The sequence below is a fragment of the Quercus lobata genome, chromosome 7 (assembly GCF_001633185.2).
Source record: "Quercus lobata isolate SW786 chromosome 7, ValleyOak3.0 Primary Assembly, whole genome shotgun sequence".
Classification (NCBI taxonomy): domain Eukaryota; kingdom Viridiplantae; phylum Streptophyta; class Magnoliopsida; order Fagales; family Fagaceae; genus Quercus; species Quercus lobata.
In genome coordinates this window covers 22982129-23000245 of record NC_044910.1, presented here as the reverse complement: position 1 = coordinate 23000245, position 18117 = coordinate 22982129, and the positions used below count along the sequence as shown (strand labels likewise).

General features: G+C 34.9%; 1 protein-coding gene across 1 annotated transcript; it reads right to left on the bottom strand.

Annotated features, from left to right (window-relative positions):
• Window positions 1-1546: 1546 nt before the first annotated feature.
• On the bottom strand, window positions 1547-5031 carry LOC115951756. Its single transcript, XM_031068904.1, has 6 exons — window positions 4602-5031; window positions 4302-4487; window positions 2848-3032; window positions 2060-2646; window positions 1720-1977; window positions 1547-1637 (listed from the first exon to the last, which is right to left on the bottom strand). The coding sequence occupies exons 1-6, from the start codon at window positions 5029-5031 to the stop codon at window positions 1547-1549; spliced, it is 1737 nt and encodes a 578-aa protein (XP_030924764.1).
• Between the last annotated feature and the right edge of the window lie 13086 nt (window positions 5032-18117).

Genomic DNA, 18117 nt, shown 5'->3' with positions numbered 1-18117 from the left:
GTGAGATCAGTATCTCATCAATAATCTGAGCAAAAATAAATAAATAAATAACTTAAAAAAAGAAGAACAAAAAAGGGAAGAAACATGGAACTTCCTCTTCAGTACAACCCTCTAATCGGTGCAAGCACCTCAAGCCACATAGGCTCTCGTTATAGACTACAGTTAATGACTGTAAGGCCAAAGCCATCTAAAAGATTTGGATTAGTCTCTATCTTTTCAAATCTCATATGAGTGTTTTTCAGCAATGTGCAAGAAACAATTAAACAAAGCAGAGACTAATTACCTTAGCAATGTGCAAGAAACAAAGCAGAAACTAATTACTTAACTGTTGCAATAGCTTCTACAACACCTGAGGCACCTAGTAGGTGGCCAGTCATGGATTTTGTAGAGTTCACTCTTAGCTGCAAGAATTAGAACTCAAACTAAGTAATCTCATATTGTAAATTTGATAATAAGAACTGGATAAATTTGATATTTAAGTAATCTCATATTGCTTGCTGTGTCTCATAGAAGAATAGCTGTATTTAATTTTGATGGATAGCTTATTTGACAGCAAAAAACTACAGGAGAGGGGAAAATATATAGAAACAGTCAAAAGGAAAAGATGAGGCTAATACACAAGTACTAGCATTATCAAACTCTTCTAAGAGTAATACACCAGCTCCATCTCCAATAACAAACCCATCCCTATTCTGTTCATATGCAAAATTATATCTCAAGTCATGACTTACAAGTAGGTCAAGATATGGGTGAAATCTAGAATTCTAAATTGGAGTTAATGGTAATGTGACACCGAATAATTCAAACCAATTCAGCAATTAGATGGGATATTTTCTTTTTATTTTATTTTTCTAAAATTATATATATTTTTTAGTTTTAAAAAGCTAACCTTCAAGAGGAAGAGCTAGTTGGCCTTGAGGTTGAGGACTATAGGCATCGTTTCCTACACAAGGAAGAAGAAAAGGGTCAAAAGTAGAATAGTATCTTATAAGAAACTAATGGCTAGCTTCAAAAGTTTGGTACTAGGGAGATAATTTCAAACAATTTTAAGGAGAAGAAACTAGCCAGAGAGAGGTTTTGAAACTCTAAGACTCATCATCACTAGACTCATCATCCAAACTCATCTTTTATGCATCCTCTCCCATTAATAACGTCAACCCATTGACATTTGAATAGTACATATCGATACTTGTCAAAGTAGTTCAACTTAATAATATCGATTAGTACACCATAATAAGTAGCATCACCTTCAGTAATAATACAAACTCCACTATTTTGAGTTTTCCTAGTTGCCTTAGAGTCTTTGGTGCGAAACTTCACACCATTTATAACATAACGCTTGAATTGTTTCGCTTCATTATCTGGATATCGAGCATGCCATATGACTTTATCAGAGAGTTTCTTTTTCTCGAATGCATCCATTGACATCACTTAATATAGACAATGACGTTTATTATAAGTATGCTATCTAAAGTGTTACAACCGAGTTTTATATACAGACATTGACATAGTTTTATATATATACTTTACTTACATAGTTCCTAAATCAGGCGCAAAATTTCTCCATATGCTGCTTTTGAATAACATCATCGGTTACATGAAAAGGGAAATCAACCTTGATCTCTGCTATGTGTACACTATGTAGACAAACATGTTAGTGTTAAGTTAGAATATTGTACTTGAATGTCATGAAAGGATACGTAATGACATATTACTTACTCGCGAAATGGAGTGATTTCTTCACAATTGAATAGCACATAAAGATGTGCTTGAATCCATGAATTTGAATCTAGTGTAATGCTTACCACCGCACCCATGGATTCCTTGACATTCCTTACAGGCCGATTGAATGCAGTTTCAACAGATTTAAAATAATGTGAGCAGAATGCTAAGCATTTCTCTGCTATATACCCTTCTGTTATGGAGCCTTCTGGATAAGTTTTATTATACACATAAGATTTAAGTCTTGACAAGTACCTATTGAAAAACTCAAGATCAAAAACGGGAAATTGGTGTGAAAAATAATTAATTAGATAGACAAAGTTACTATACATGTTACCTCTCTATGAGATACATCCAACAATAATGAACTTGGCCAGCAATTTTGGCTTTGCTAAACAAATGCATGACTAGATGTACCATTATTGTAAAGAAAGAGGGAGAGAATATCCTTTCCAACTTACACAATGTCACTGCAATTCTCTTCTCAAGAGCCCCAAGTTTATCCACATTTAGTACTTTGGAACATATCTCCCTAAAGAAATAAGATAAGCCAATTAAAGGCCTACTCACTTCGGGGGGTAATGATCCGCGTATTGCTATCAGAAAAAGTTGTTGCATTAAGATGTGATTATCATAACTCTTCATCCCACTAATCTTGCATTCTTTGAGTTTAACGCAACATGAGATGTTTGAAGAATATCCATTTGGCACTCTTACATCCTTCAAAACTTGTAGAAAACCATCCTTTTCACTGGCATTCATATGGTAGCAGGCATGTGGCATACGTGTCTTATCATTCCCAACCTTTTCCAAGTGAAGTTCACTTCTTATACCTGTATCCTTTAAGTCTTGATGTGCCTTCAAGTTATCCTTTGTCTTGCCATCCAAGTTCAACAATATGCCAATTATATAATCGACTATATTCTTTTCAATATGCATCACATCAAGATTGTGACGCAACACATGGTCCTCCCAATAAGGTAAGGTGAAAAATATACTTCTCTTCTTCCACACAATTAAGGCTTCCTCTCATCTTTTTCTTTTATTGGGCAAATTAACTATTTTATTCCCAAACACATGATCGACTACAGCATCCGTTTGTAACATGATTTCCCCTCTAGATACCATAATAGGAGCTGATCTCATATCAACATGCCCATCAAATGATTGTTTTTGCTTACAGAATTTATGATCATTATCCAAGAATCGCCTATGTCCAATGTAACTAAATATCCTTCCATATTTCAACCAACGAGACTGACTATCATAGTTACTAGGGGGACATGCAAGAGTACCTTTGGTACTCCAACCTGAGATATTACCATATGCAGGAAAATCATTTATGGTCCACAATAATGCAGCATGCATTTGGAATGGTTTTTTGGAAGACACATCAAACGTTTTACTCCAACATCCATAACTCCTTCATGTTAGGACATATGTGATTTGATGTTAGGAACATATGTCAACATGTTATGTAATTGGCTAATCTTTTGACAAAACGCACTTTACTTATAATTGGGTAGATCTAGGATGAGTTTAATGCTTTAAGGAACAAGGTTTCAAGTTCAAGTGTTAAAGCCATGCAAGTCTGTCGAAGAATCAAGCAAGAAAGTGAAGGATTTTAAAACCTGACAGCTAGCATCTATCAAGGTTTAAAAGCTGCTGAAGCCCGTGACTCGACAGCTAGCTCAATAGATGGCTATCTATTGAGGTTTATGAAACTTAGTTTTTCAGGACTGTTTTTCATCTAATTCGTAAATGTATGTTTGAGTTTTCTTTTCTCACAACTATAAACATATATAAGGATTATTTTAAAGGCTGTAAAAGGTGACACAAGTTGCATAAGAGCACAATTTCACAAGTGTGAAGAAAGTGTGACCGGAAACCTAGTTTGCCATAGTTCTTTCTTTTGAAGAAGCTGCTGTGTTTGTACACCATAGGGTTTTGTGACCAAGTAACTTCATGATCTTCATCGTGTAGAAGAACTTTCTAGCCAACATCCTTCTCAAGTTGGTGATCAAGTCATGTACTGGGATCCGTGCAATTGGTTAGTCACATACTGGGAGCCATGCATTGAAAATGAGAGATTATCACTACAGAACAAGTCCAATTGGATATTGGGGTAAGGGTTCAACTATAGGTTGGTATAAGGTACTAGGATTCCTTTACTTGCAACTGCTTGTTTTGATAATAGTGGATTCTTGGGAGTGGTGACCTTAAAATCACCCAGTGGGGTTTTTGCCATGTAGGTTTTTGCCATTCGTAAACAAATTACCGTGTCAATTTATTTTTCGCTACATATTTAGTTTAATTGGTGATTTGTTTGTGCTACCATGCATCTTGCATGTTAATTTGATTAATTAATAAACTTGGCTAATTAATCAATTAATTCATCACAAGGTTCAATACATTCTTGGGCTATCACTTCAGTTCTTCTACTAGGGGTTGTAAGTATACATCTATATCATTCCCGGGTGAGGTTGGACCGAAAATCAATAATGATAGCATGAAAGAAGACCTTTTCATGCACATCCATGAAGGGAGATTGTATGGGATCAAACTGACAAGCCATGTACTATGAGTACTACTCATATTTCCATATGAGTTGAATCCATCGGCTGCTAATCGAAGCCTCACATTACGAGGCTCGGATGAGAACTTTATGTACTTAGAGTCAAATGATTTCCAAGCTTCAGAATCAGTAGGATGCCTCAGTAACTTGTGATTTGCATGACCTTTGGCATGCCACTTCATATGATTGGCTGTTTCAAAAGACATAAATAGTTGTTGCAATCTTGCCTTTAAGGGGAACCACTGTAGGATCTTTGCAGGTTTTTTTTTTTTTTTCCTTGGAGAAAGCATAGTACTTTGTTGACCTTTAGACTCATTACTTTTCCATCTTAAACGGTTATAGTTCGGACAAGCTTCAAGATTGGCATTCTCCTTCCAATATAAAATACAATCTTTAGGACAAGCATGAATCTTCTCATAGCTCCACCCCAAATCCTTAATAATCTTCCTAGCCTCATAACAATCTTTTGGCAACTTAGCATTTGAAGGAAGAAAATCAAGCAAAAATTGCAGCAACATGGTAAATGATTTGTTGGTCCAACCATGAAGACACTTCATGTGGTACAAATGCACAATGGCTGACAATTTGCTAAAATGCTTACAACCTTCATAACAAGGTTGATTAGCATTTTCAAGCAATTTCATAAATCGAAGTGCATCTTCATCAGGACCTTCTGTAGGACCTTTTGTGGGTTGTTGCATAATAGGGACTTCTTCCATTGGTCTAGACGCCATATCTTGTATGGGGAACATGCAACATGTCACAAAGATCGGCATACTCTATCAGGTTTTATTGGATGTGACTATTAGGAATTTCATAAGAAGTTTGTGCAGATGATGATTCCCCATTAAAAACCTAAGGGTTATAACCCCTACAAATCCCTTTGACACGAAGTGAGCCCGTACGACATCTATAGGCCACTGATTTGTATGCACACATTGTTTACATGGACATGAAATCGTTCCATCCAGGTGTGCATGGTTAGATGCAAAATTCAGAAACTATTGGACTCCATCTAAATATTCTCGCGACCTTCTATTCGTAAGTTCATCCAACTCCTATCCATTGCTATAAAGTGGTTTACAAGAAATACCTATAATGTCATTTCATGAAAGCACAAAGCAAGAGTTAACACACATTTCATTTACACAATTTCACTTTAATTTAAGAAACAAATCATTTTTAATCATTCACTTTCAGTTATGTTCCTAACAAAACAATGAATTTATACGCATAGAGAAGTTATCGATACATTTCGTAACTATAACATCATTACTAGCAATAGCCTAAAATGAATTAATCAAATAAAAAAAACTCAACAAGAATCATCCAGTATTACACAAAAGAGTCAACACTCCCAATATCAAATAAAACCAACTTATTACTCCATGCAAGCCACCTGCTTGCCTCAATTCAACAACCCACCACAACCAGAGAGAGAGAGAGAGAGAGAGAGAGAGAGAGAGAGCACCTTAATTATTTCACCAATAGGGATTGAGATCTTGTATTTTCCCAATAGTACTACTACACTTTGCTCTTCTATATATGTCACCACTCGCCTGTAAAAAGCAAAGGAGACTTGACAATGACAAGACACTGTATAGATATCATATGATAGAATAGTGATTAATGACATAATCTGAGAAAGTTGAAGACTTGAGAAAAGATGCACATGGGAATGGAGTCCCGTATAGTGAATTCATTGCAAATTAAAATACTTAAACATGTTACTTAACTAGTTGATATTATAGTGAACAATATATTCTAAACACAAGTAAAAGACTTTGTAACGCAAATCCTAGTTCTACATTTACTTTAGGAAGAGGAGAAAAGTTGGAAGACAGATTTACTAGATTTACTTCAATATTTATTTAGAGATATAAGTACATTAAAGAAAAAGAACTTAGACTTAACCACAACAGAGTTTTGATTTGAAGAAAACTGTTAGCTAAAACAACTACCATTACACTTATTAAGAAAACCACATTTTGAACAAAAGAAAAACCAAATCCAACTCCTCAAAATTCCATCTAGCAAGCTTATGATTTTAGCAAATGCAAAATAATTGAGGTAATGAGAAATACTGTTTTCATGCTGTACACTTTTAGACCCTTTAAATACAAACAGATTAACCTAGTTGTTTAGCCAAGTGATTAACTTAGGTAAATTATTCAAATCTAGGTTAACATAAGTAAATCATATCATTGAAATAGTGCGAAAAATAAAGAACACAACGATATGATAACCTAGGAAAACCAAATCAGTAAAAAAACTGGGGAGGATTTAACCTAGCTATCCTCAAGATAAAACAGATCCACTATGAAAGAATTGAAGTTTTACAATAGTGACTTAGACCACTAACATCCTATTGCTACCTCGAGTAGAAAATTTACTACTACAACCATATGACAGCTCCAAGTCTATGGATTACTTCTTTTTTGGATTTACAGCAACCACAAGTACTCCCATTTGTGTTCTCTTTAAGCTCTTTGTGCAGCAACTGAAACAATCACTAAGCTTTTGACATCAATCTTGATCTTGATAACCCTAAGTATGTATGAAGGTAAACACTTTTAGATCTCACAAGAGATTCATACATATAGCATATCAACAACCTCTAAAACGTGGCTAGGTTGTTTTTTTTTTTTTTTTTTTTTTTTTTTTTTTTTTTTTTTTTTTTTTTTTTTTTTAATACTAGAAGCAAAATATAAAACCCTACATGTCATATGAGCTTGGGCTGAGTTGGAAAATTTTGTAGAAAAACAATCTGCACGTGCTTCGATCGATCGAGTCTAATTTTCGATCGATCGAGCTTTGCAGATTTACACAATAAATCCTGTAGTATACTCGATTCCAACGTTACACATAAACACACTTTGTGCAGTCTAAATCTAGACTAAATGTTTTGATCATGGTTTGCCAACATTACACATTGAAGTTCTAAAACATTAGTTCCTAATTCCTTAGAACCTAACAAATTCCTCCTTTGGCAATCCGTGACAAAACACATACCAAAACAAAATGTTCAAAGTTACAAAACAGCCCATTACAATAAAATGCCCAAAACATTTCAACTTAATTTCTATCTATCAGTTGCAAGTGTAGATAGCAGCACGACTGAATCAACTTGTATATTCCTATAACACTTAACAAACACATAAAACACATGTGTGGAAAATACAAGTAAAAACAAAATAAATTCTTGATTTCACAAAATAGAAAATAAAAGACATATATCATGAATAACCTCATAATATAAATCAATAATCAATGTAGCACATGTGAAACAAGAAACAGAAATAAAGACATAATGTCTCCCCCTGACATATACAACTCATAAGAAAATAAATACATCACAAGAGAAAATAAATACATCACAATAGAAGATAAATACATCACAAGCCAAAAACATATACAAAAAGCTCCTAGATACAATCTAAAGCTCCAAAAACATCAAAACTCCCCCTATCTATCAGAATGTACTTCCCCCTTTTGTCACAAATTGCCAAAGGGCAATCAAGACTCATCATCAAAAGGAGGCCGTAGAGAATGTCTAGAACTCGCCAAATTATCACGCAAAGCCTAAACCTCCGTGAGCACATCCACCAAAATCTATCCTTGAGTCGCCTGAACGGTCATGACAGTCTCCAGCATACTTCGTAAAGAAGCATCGCTCGAGGAAGAAGTTGGTGGAGGATCAATAGCAGTTGTGGGATCGATATACTCCTCAACTGTGGGGTCAGTAGAAGTAGGAGGCTGAGATGCAGCACTTGTAAAAGACTCGACTCGAGGGTGTTTAGAGCTCGCTCTCATTTGAGCAGCTCTCTACCTAAGGAAGGTGGCACCTATGGGAGCATTAATATGGACAGGCTCGGATGTAGGAAAATCCTCTAAACCTAGATGTAACAAAATCCTATGAATAAAAAAAAGGAAAGAAAAGACCATGTTAGAACTACTCCTATGAACCCCAACCAAAGAACGAATGAAGAGGGTAGGAAAACTCATAGGAGCATCAGTCATAAGGGCATACAAAAATGCACATCTCTCAATAGGAATAGTGTGCAAATGAGAGATGGCCCAAAAGGAATGACAAGTAATCCAGAAAAACAGATAGTTAAGCTCTGTAAGCTCATGAGTAGTGATATGAGGATCGGAACCCCATCGAATGGAAGTATCGGTAATGTGAGACATGATCTCATCAAGTGGAGGGTCCTCATCATAAGGATAGACAGTCTGTTGTACCAAAGGTACACCAAGAGCAGAGTCCACTACCTGAGGAGTAATGACATACTCTTCTCCCCTTATCCAACTCTTCACAAACTGAATGTTGGATGAAGTGGAGTGGACAGAGAGGTTTGAGTAGAACTCTTTAATCAAAACAGCCGGAGGGGGATGAGAAATGTCCAAAAGAGGTAACCAACCCTGACTTTCAAAGTTCCTACGTATCTCAGGATCTAAATCATCAAGGATCACCTTACGCTCAGCCCACACCGATCTAAAGATATAGAGTTTCTCAAAATTCTCTTGGTGTTTCTTACTACGAAACCTCTCACTATCAAAAGCTGGAGTAGAGGTGGAGGTGTGGTTGTCCTGTGGGCTCTAGTCTTCCTAATCATGATGCTAAGGATTTGGAAAGGATAGACAAAAAAAAATCAAAGAAAGAAAACAAAGAAAACCCAAGGGCAGATTGCATCAGACAAGGTTAGAGTAAAAAAAAGAAAAGAACAATCTAAATGATGCATGAACAATATAAACACATGATGCATGCTCTAATGCATTGAGAAGAGTTCAATGACACTTTAGAAACCAACAATTGACTTGGACATAGAGTTTTAGTAAAAAACCCAAATTTGAAAATACCCAATTTCAAAATCCAACCAAATTGACCAATTAATCATTATACTAGTTAGATAACAGTATATAATGACTTAATTAACCAATTACACAAGTCAATTTTACCAAATTAAGCCCAATCGAACAAAATCCCCAATTTGATGTAGTTTCAAGCCCAAGAATTTCAAAATTTTCTCAAAACACAAATTCAATCAAATTAAAGCATGGGATTCATGTTTATATCATCTAAGAACAAAAACCTAGTGTTTTAATTTGAAAGAAAACAACTCAAAAATCAAAACCCCAAAATCCAATAGGTCTGAAAATTACACCTAAAATCATGAAATATGTGAATAAAAAAAAAAGAAGGGGTAAAAAGTACATACCGGCACTTGAAGACAAAATCCTTTGAGAAAAATTAGGAAGAAAACAACAAAAAAAGGTTTGAGGTGGATCGGTCGAAGAGAGAGAGAGAGAGAGAGAGAGAGAGAGAGAGAGAGAGAGAGAGAGAGAGAGCAAAAAGCTTTTTGAAAAGTTGAATAAAGTGCAGAACACGTCAAAGAAAAAGCTTTTTAAAAAACCTTTAGACCGAATTTTGATCGGTCGAAAATTAGGTTTGATCGATTGAAAATCAATTTCGATTGATCTAGCACTAATCGAGCACTAATCGAGCTAGACAGATTGTAACCTAAATTTTTATCGCATTTTCGATTGGTCGAGCAACAGGTTCGATCGATCGAAAATTTGGAAAAAATAGTTTTTTGAAAAAAGGAGCATTTTAATGTAGAAACTCCTCAAAGCACATTGTTTTATGAATGAAATGCATGAGTATGACATGAAAAGTTTTTCAAAAACTCTTGAATTGAACCCAGATCTTCCAAAAACAAGTTTTTGAATCAAATTGCCCTCAAAGCTCAAACATTAAAACATATTTTGCATCAAAATCAAGGAAATTTTAATCTTGGATGGCCACAACAAATTCACACACAGTATAATGTACCAAGTTTAATAAAGAATAACTTATATAGTGTGTGCAATTAGAATAACTTGAAATACATGTGAGGTGATAAGTAGATAGAGATTGATCACAATTTCTACAAAATTCATCACATAAGTTTGAAAGTGACTATCACCTAAAGAGTTACATCATATAACTCCCACATCTCTTAGAAAACAAGCTTGCAATCATGTAAGTTTCTTAATTTGCCTCATAATGTACACACCAATTTTATTTGATTTGAAACTTATTAAGATAGCCAAGATAATGTACACACCAATTTTATTTCAATTTGAATTTTATTATAAGTCGAGGCTATACCTTATGTTCTTTTTGTGCATGTGCTACACTTTCTCGAGCACAAAATCATATGATATGCACTAAGGTGTTCATGATTGACTAGTAAACAATGGTGAGATGGTTATTTATGCCTTTCTCTTAGAATTTTTTAGTCCTTACAATCAAAAGCATGTGACTTCAAGATCAAGATCATGTGATAAAAAACTATAAACAATTCCCACACAACATGCACTACAAAGCTCAAACTAGTAAAGTACAATAAAATAAACCCATCTAAGCTAAACAAGGTACATAAACATGTTACGTAAAGATAATATGGTCAACCTTGATTTCAAATCCAAGAAAAATAATGCAAAACACATTTGTCTTTCCTTCTTTTATTTTTATTTTTGAAAATAATAACAAAAACATCCTAGTATGAAATGCTTGAATGTTATGCAATGCAAATCCTAGAGACAAAGAAAACAAAAAAAACAACAAAGAAGAATGGTTACAAAGAGTAGAGAGATGAAGCACAAGGACCATGTCAGAAAGACTCAATTAGATTGAGCTTTTTGCATCCAAAACTTTTTAGATGCAACTCTTGCATTGGAGTTATTATTCATATTAGAATGCTGAGTAACTCCAGGATTGGAATAAAGGTTTAAAGCCTTTACCAATTCACCAATAAGTACCATGAGATCTTGTGCTTGAGGCACAAGTATTTTTGACTTATTTGCTCGCTTAGCAGTTTGCAAATTAAATAATTTGGACGAATATGCCTAGACTTTCCACAAAAATGAAAACCCACATAGGTCTATCATGCAACTTGTCTTTAAAAGGGTTAGGAGTCTTAGGTTTAGACTCTTTGAGATCAACCCTAATCTTCCTAGGAGGTGTGACTTCTGCTGGTTTGACAATCTCACTCACGGGAGGCTTAGAAGAAGAAAGAAGAAGAAACAAAGTTTGTGGAATGATTCTTAGGCACAAATTGTTTCTTCAAAACCTAGACTAGTTTTGTCTAAGGGAGACTTCTGAATACTCAACATGTGTTCAAGTTTATAACTAGTAGACCTATTTGTTTGTTCTCTAGCAATAAATAATTCAAGTTCCAAATTTTTAACTTTATCTAGCAACAACATGTTCTCAGTCTTCACCTTATTAAACAATTCATTAGCATCAAACAATTTCAAGAGAAAAATTTTCTTATCAAGTTCAAGAGAAGCAATTTTTTGTAAACCTAAATCAACATTCATAGCATTCTTTGCAGCAACCTTGCAAAGCTTATTATAGGCTTCTTGTAAATCAGCATTCTCAGAGAGTTCCCCATCAGAAGGATTCTCATCAACCACAACACTTTCATCAACTACAGCAGTAGCTGTGAAAGCAATGATGTTTCCATCCTCATCATTACCAGACTCATGATCAGATACTTCATTATCACTAAGGGTTACAGCCATAGCTTTACCTTTTGATTTCAAGAATGTAGGACATTTTGACTTCACATGACCATACTCTTGACATCCAAAACATTGTTGACCCATAGAATTATTAGAGGTTTGACCTACTTTCTCTTTAGGTTTTTCAATATTGTTTACTTTAGTGGGATCATTCCTCCTAAAATTTCTAGGTTCGGCATTGTTCCTCTTAACCTTCTGTTATTGTTCTTAAGAAAATTTCTAAAGTTTTTGGCAAGATAAGCAATCTTTGTAGCAGAGAGTTCATCATCAAATCCATTCCCTTCAACATCATCAACTGACTTAAGAGCCATTGATTTAGATTTGTTTGTCTTGGGTAGGTCTAACTCATAGGACTGGAGAGATCCTACAAGTTCATTAACAGGGATGGAGTCCACATCCTTGCTTTCAGTAATGACAGTCACTTTAGATCTAAAGCCCTCAGTCAAAGATTTAAGTATCTTCCTAACAATCTTAGGTTGATCATAGATTTCACCCAAATTATAAGTAGAATTAACAATATCATTGAGCTTAGCATAGAATTTATCAAAACTTTCATCAACAAACATTTTAATACTTTCAAATCTAGTTGTTAATTGCTGCAATTTATTGATCTTAATTGCCTTTATGCCTTCATGCACAGTTTAGAGAATATTCCAAGCAGTATGAGCAACCTCAACATTTGAGATCCTTTTGAATTCCTCCATAGAAACAGCATTAAAAATAGCATTCATGGCTTTGCTATTAAAAGCAGTTGCTTCTTTTTGAGAAGTTTGCCACTCATTCACAGGAGTAGTTGCTTCTCCCATCCGTATTCAACGAAATTCCAAACTCTTTCATCAATAGATTTCAAGAATGCTTTCATCCTTACTTTCCAGTAGGTATAGTTGTTCCCATCAAAATGAGGTGGGATCACAAGAGAGTGACCGTATTCTATGACAACAGGGGTCAAGGATCAACTCTTAGATCAAAGGATCTAAATGCTAGAGCTAACTCGTTCTAATAACACTTGTATGTTTTTAGACCCCTTAAATACAAACAGATTAACCTAATTGTTTATCCAAGTGATTAACTTAGGTAAATTATTCAAATCTAGGTTAACACAAGTAAATCATATCATTGAAACAATATAGAAAATAAAGAACACAACGATTTGATAACCCAAGAAAAACAAATCGGTAAAAAACCTGGGGAGAATTTAACCTAGCTATCCTCAAGGTAAAACAAATCTACTATAAAAGAATTGAAGTTTTACAATAGCGACTTAGACCACTAACATCCTATTGCTACCTCTAGTAGAAAACTTCCTACCACGACCACGTGACAGATCTGAGTCCACGGACTACTTCTTTCTTGGATTCACAGCAACCATAAGTACTCCCACTTGTGTTCTCTTTAAACTCTTTATGCTGCAACTGAAATGATTACCAAGCTCTTGACATCAATCTTGATCTTGATAACCTTAAGTATGTATGAAGGCAAACACCTCTAGATCTCACAAGAGATTCATACACACAGCATATCAGCAACCTCTAAAATATGGTTAGGGTTTTTCTTTTTATACTAGAAGCAAAACATAAAACCCTACACATCATATAGGCTTGGGCTGAGTTGAAAAATTCTATAGAAAAACAATCTGCACGAGCTTCGATCGCTCGAGTCTAATTTTTGATTGATCGAGCTTTGCAGATTTACACAATAAATCCTGCAATATACTCGATTCTAATGTTACACATAAACATACTTTGAGCAGTCTAAATCTAGACTTAATGTTTTGATCATGGTTTGCCAACATTACATATTGAAGTTCTAATACATTTGTTCCTAATTCCTTAGAACCTAACACATGTGTACCAAGTAATAGAAGTTTCTGGATATGCTTTTCAGCTTTAACTTCTTACTTAATTCTCTTTCCAAGTAATAGAAGACACACCCGTCAAGCTTGGCTAGAAGTCAAAAGAAACCAAAAAAAAAAAAAAAAAAAAAGATTTTAGGACATCAGGACTACTTGAGGAAATCGTTAAATCAAAAAACTTGTATATATTTTTATCCAATTTGTTATATAATGATAGCTCAAGTGAGATCACAAGTCACGATACAATCAGCCAGCTATATAGTGTGATATTTTTATCTAACTTGTAACAAGATTGTAAAAGTGAGATTATAGAATATGGGATGAATCACCAAACACATAGTCAAGTTTCATAAGAAACACTACCAATTAAGACAACATAGATAGGCACCACTACAACCAAAAGATTATAAATTTAAAACAAATTGGTTCACTTAGCATAAGAAAATGAACTTTCTTCTATTCCATATAGTCAAAATCAAATTCACAAGAAACACAATCCCAAATGCTATAACCCCATATACAATCAAACCCAAAAATCTTTTTTCATTTTTTTTTTTTTTAAATCATATACAACCTCAAAATGGGTACCTAGGATTTTGGCAAACCAAGTTAGATTTCGTGGGTTTCTTAGCATCAAAATATTGCAAATCTCAAACGGCACCAAGAAGAAGAAGATAGATGCATACCTGAAGAAGAAGAGGCTGACTCTAACTCTATCCATGACTCAGATTCTGCAAATGCACAATATATGTCACAAAGAGTCAATACACCTAATAAAAAAACACTTAATTACTCTACATTTTCTGCATTGCCTCATCAACCAGGAACCACCAATATATCTACTGCTCTTCTTATGAAAGAAACCGCACATATATCTACCGCTTTTCCTTATGAAAGGAAAAAATATTTCTAATGGAAATTGAATTGCCTCATTGTATTATAAATAAATGTGCAAACCTATCACACTAATAGAGTCACAGAAAAATGTTTCACACTATCACACATATAATCTAAGAAGCACAGACATTGACACAGGTATGTGTACGACACGACGACATAAGCAACTTTTGGAAAAATTATAACATGAAACAGCCGATTTGACACCGGTATACCATGAGTACGACATGGGGACAACACCCTAAATGAAGTGTCCTTGCTTCCTATCATATAATGGTGAAATTCTGAAATTGTTGGCATTTCACAAGACCCTCAAAAACTTATCCCCAAACTGTCAATACTACAAATGTCTCCAAGGCCCCATAAATGAAGAACTCTCACTGTTACTTTATGTAAGACACAATTGTTTTAATCCTAATGTCAACCAAACAACCAAACATCAACACTGGTTGAGTATTATTTACAAATAGTTGCACAAGGAGACAGAACCCCAAATCCCACATATAAACACTAACTACCAAAGAATTAGCAAAAAACTACCAAACTAAGGACACCAACTAAATTGAACCCAAAAAAGACCAAAACTTTATCAACCTTTAACATCATTAGCAACCACAAATACAGAAAATACTAAGAAATAAAGGATTAGCCACAACAAGTGAATAACATAAAATAGTGACATATGTTCCTAACAAGTGCGTTTTGTCAAGAAAATACAAAAAATAGTGACATATAGAAAATACTAAGAAACATTGGTTGAGTAAAGTGCATTTTGTCAATAGATTAGCCAATTACATAAAATAGTGACATATAGAAAATACTAAGAAACATTGGTTGAGTAAAGTGCGTTTTGTCAAAGGTTTAGCCAATTACATAAAATAGTGACATATGTTTCTAACAAGTGAATCACATATGTCCTAACATAAATTAACCAAAAACACAATAATTTAAACAAAACCAGCACATACTTGATCAATTCGCTCTTTCTTAATAGCCAATCTTAATAGTTTCGTCAAACTTCTTTGTGGCACTAGCCTGAAAAATAACCAGAAACATCACAAAGATTAAAGCAATAATGTTTTTTTTTTAATGAATTAAAATGCAACACTTATGATCAGATTAGTTGCAACAATTATCAAATATTCTCAAAAAACCAAATACAAGAGGAATCCCAAAAAAAATTACTCCTAACTAGCGTTTCCTACATTTTTGAAATGAAAAAAAGATTAGAAGCTTATTGTGGGATGGAACCGAGAGAGAGGGAGAGTACCTTTGGATTGGGAGATGGATGTAGAAGTAGGATTCCTTGCACAATAAGTACAGATCAATCAACAAAAAAAAAAAAAAAAAAAAGGAAAAAGAAAAAAAGAAAAACCTTACGGATCAGAATGATGTTGGCGACGGAGGGTGGTTTTGTCGAGCTCTGGGATGGAGTGGAGGGTGGAGATGTTGGTGGCGGAGCGAAGCGGAGCTTGGCGAGGATTTGGGATTGAGAGTTTGGAGAGAGTGAGAGTGAGAATAATAAGTGGGAAAAGTGAAAACCTAAGAGGGAAGATGAAAATAACAGAGAGAAATTTTGGGGCTAGAAATTTAAAGGTTTATAGCGGCGGTCTAACCCGCCATTATAACTAAGGAAAAACGCTGCAAAAAGGAGTCCCTATTGCGGCAGTCATACAAAATGCTGCTATAGCTCACATATTGTGGCGTTTTTCTCTACTGCCGCTATAGCATCTGTGCAAAATGGTGTATTTATTGCGGCGGGTTTCAGGAGTGTTGCTATATCTACGTTACTGTCTCTAAAACATATATATGATGGTGGTTTTATGTCCAGCCGCTGTAGGATGTCCCAAAAGACTATACCTATAGTAGCGGTCCCAAAAAAAGCTGCAATAGGCGACATATAGCAGCATTTTTTTGCACTTGCCACAAAAAAACCGCCGCAATAGTCCAGTTTTTTTTTGTAGTGATATCAAAATCAATGATAGTTACCAAAAAAAATTACATAAACCAATAAACAGCTCCTATAAGTTTCCTTTATCAATAGCATTTAGAACATGCAATTTCCCTAACAAACACATCACTCCCCTTCACATTTACAACAACATTATCCCCCATTTTTTTTTCACGAATGACAAGGGATACTAAATTGTTGGCAGCCATAGGGAATTGGCTCTCTAGGCGAGTCAACTAAGTGCAGATATCAACCACATCATTAACAAGGGCATGCTGGGTCACCAAAAGCTCATGCAAACAATCCATACCAAGAATGGACGAAGCAGCTCAAGATGATGATCATCTGCTTCAGCATCATCATTATCTTCGGAATCATCATTGCAGTGTTCACCTTTTTACCTTGTTCAAGAACACCGCAGTTTTTCTATCAAGCATAAGGGTATTTTTAACATACAGTTGTGAGAGTGCACGCATATAAGCCTTTCTCTTTAGAGTTTCTAGTGAATGGCTAGATATAATGCAAAGACATACTAGTTAAAACGTCGATTGCCTACCAGATACACACACTTGCGGCAAAACTTAGCTCAACTAATTAGTGCATATAGATTTAAGGCTAAGGTACAAATAGCACACGTGATAGGCCAAGAATGTATTGACCTCTTTTGATGAATTAATTGATTAATTAGCCAAGTTTATTAATTAATCAAATTAACATGCAATGTACATGGCAGCACAAACAAATCACCAATTAAAATAAGTATGCAGTGGAAAATAAATTGACATGGTGATTTGTTTACGAATGGGGAAAACCTACATGGCAAAAATCCCACTGGGTGATTTTAAGGTCACCATTCCCGAGAATCCACTATTATCAAAACAAGCGGTTACAAGTAAAGGAATCCTAGTATCTTATACCAACCTACAGTTGAACCCTTACCCCAATACCCAATTGAACTTGTTCTGTAGTGACAATCTCTCCTTGTAATGCACGGTTCCCAGTACGTGAATAACCAATTGCGCGGATCCCAGTACGTGACTTCAATCACCAACTAGAGAAGGTTGTTGATTGCAAATTTCTTCAGTTCATCACACGATGAAGATCAAGAAGCTCCTTGGTTACAAAACCCTACGGTGCAGAAACACAGCAGCTTCTTCACAAGAAAGTTGAACTAGGGCAAATTCTATCTCCGGTCACAATTTACTTGAACAAACTTTGCTTAACACTTGTGCAACTTACTCCACCTTTGACGACTCTTAAAATAATCCTTTTATATGTCTAGGGTTGTGAGAAAAGAAAGCCCAAATATACAATTATGGATTGGAGTCAAAACAGACCTGAAACTTTGTTTTTCATAAACCTCGACAGATGCCTATCTGTTGAGTTGCTGTCGAGCCATGGGATAGAACAGCTCTTCAAGGCTTGATAGATGGCTAGCTGTCGAGTTTTAATGAACAACACTTTCTGCACTTGAATCTTGGATAGACTTTCATGGCTTTAACACTTGAACTTGAAATGAGGTTTCTTGAAACATTAAACATATCTTAAATC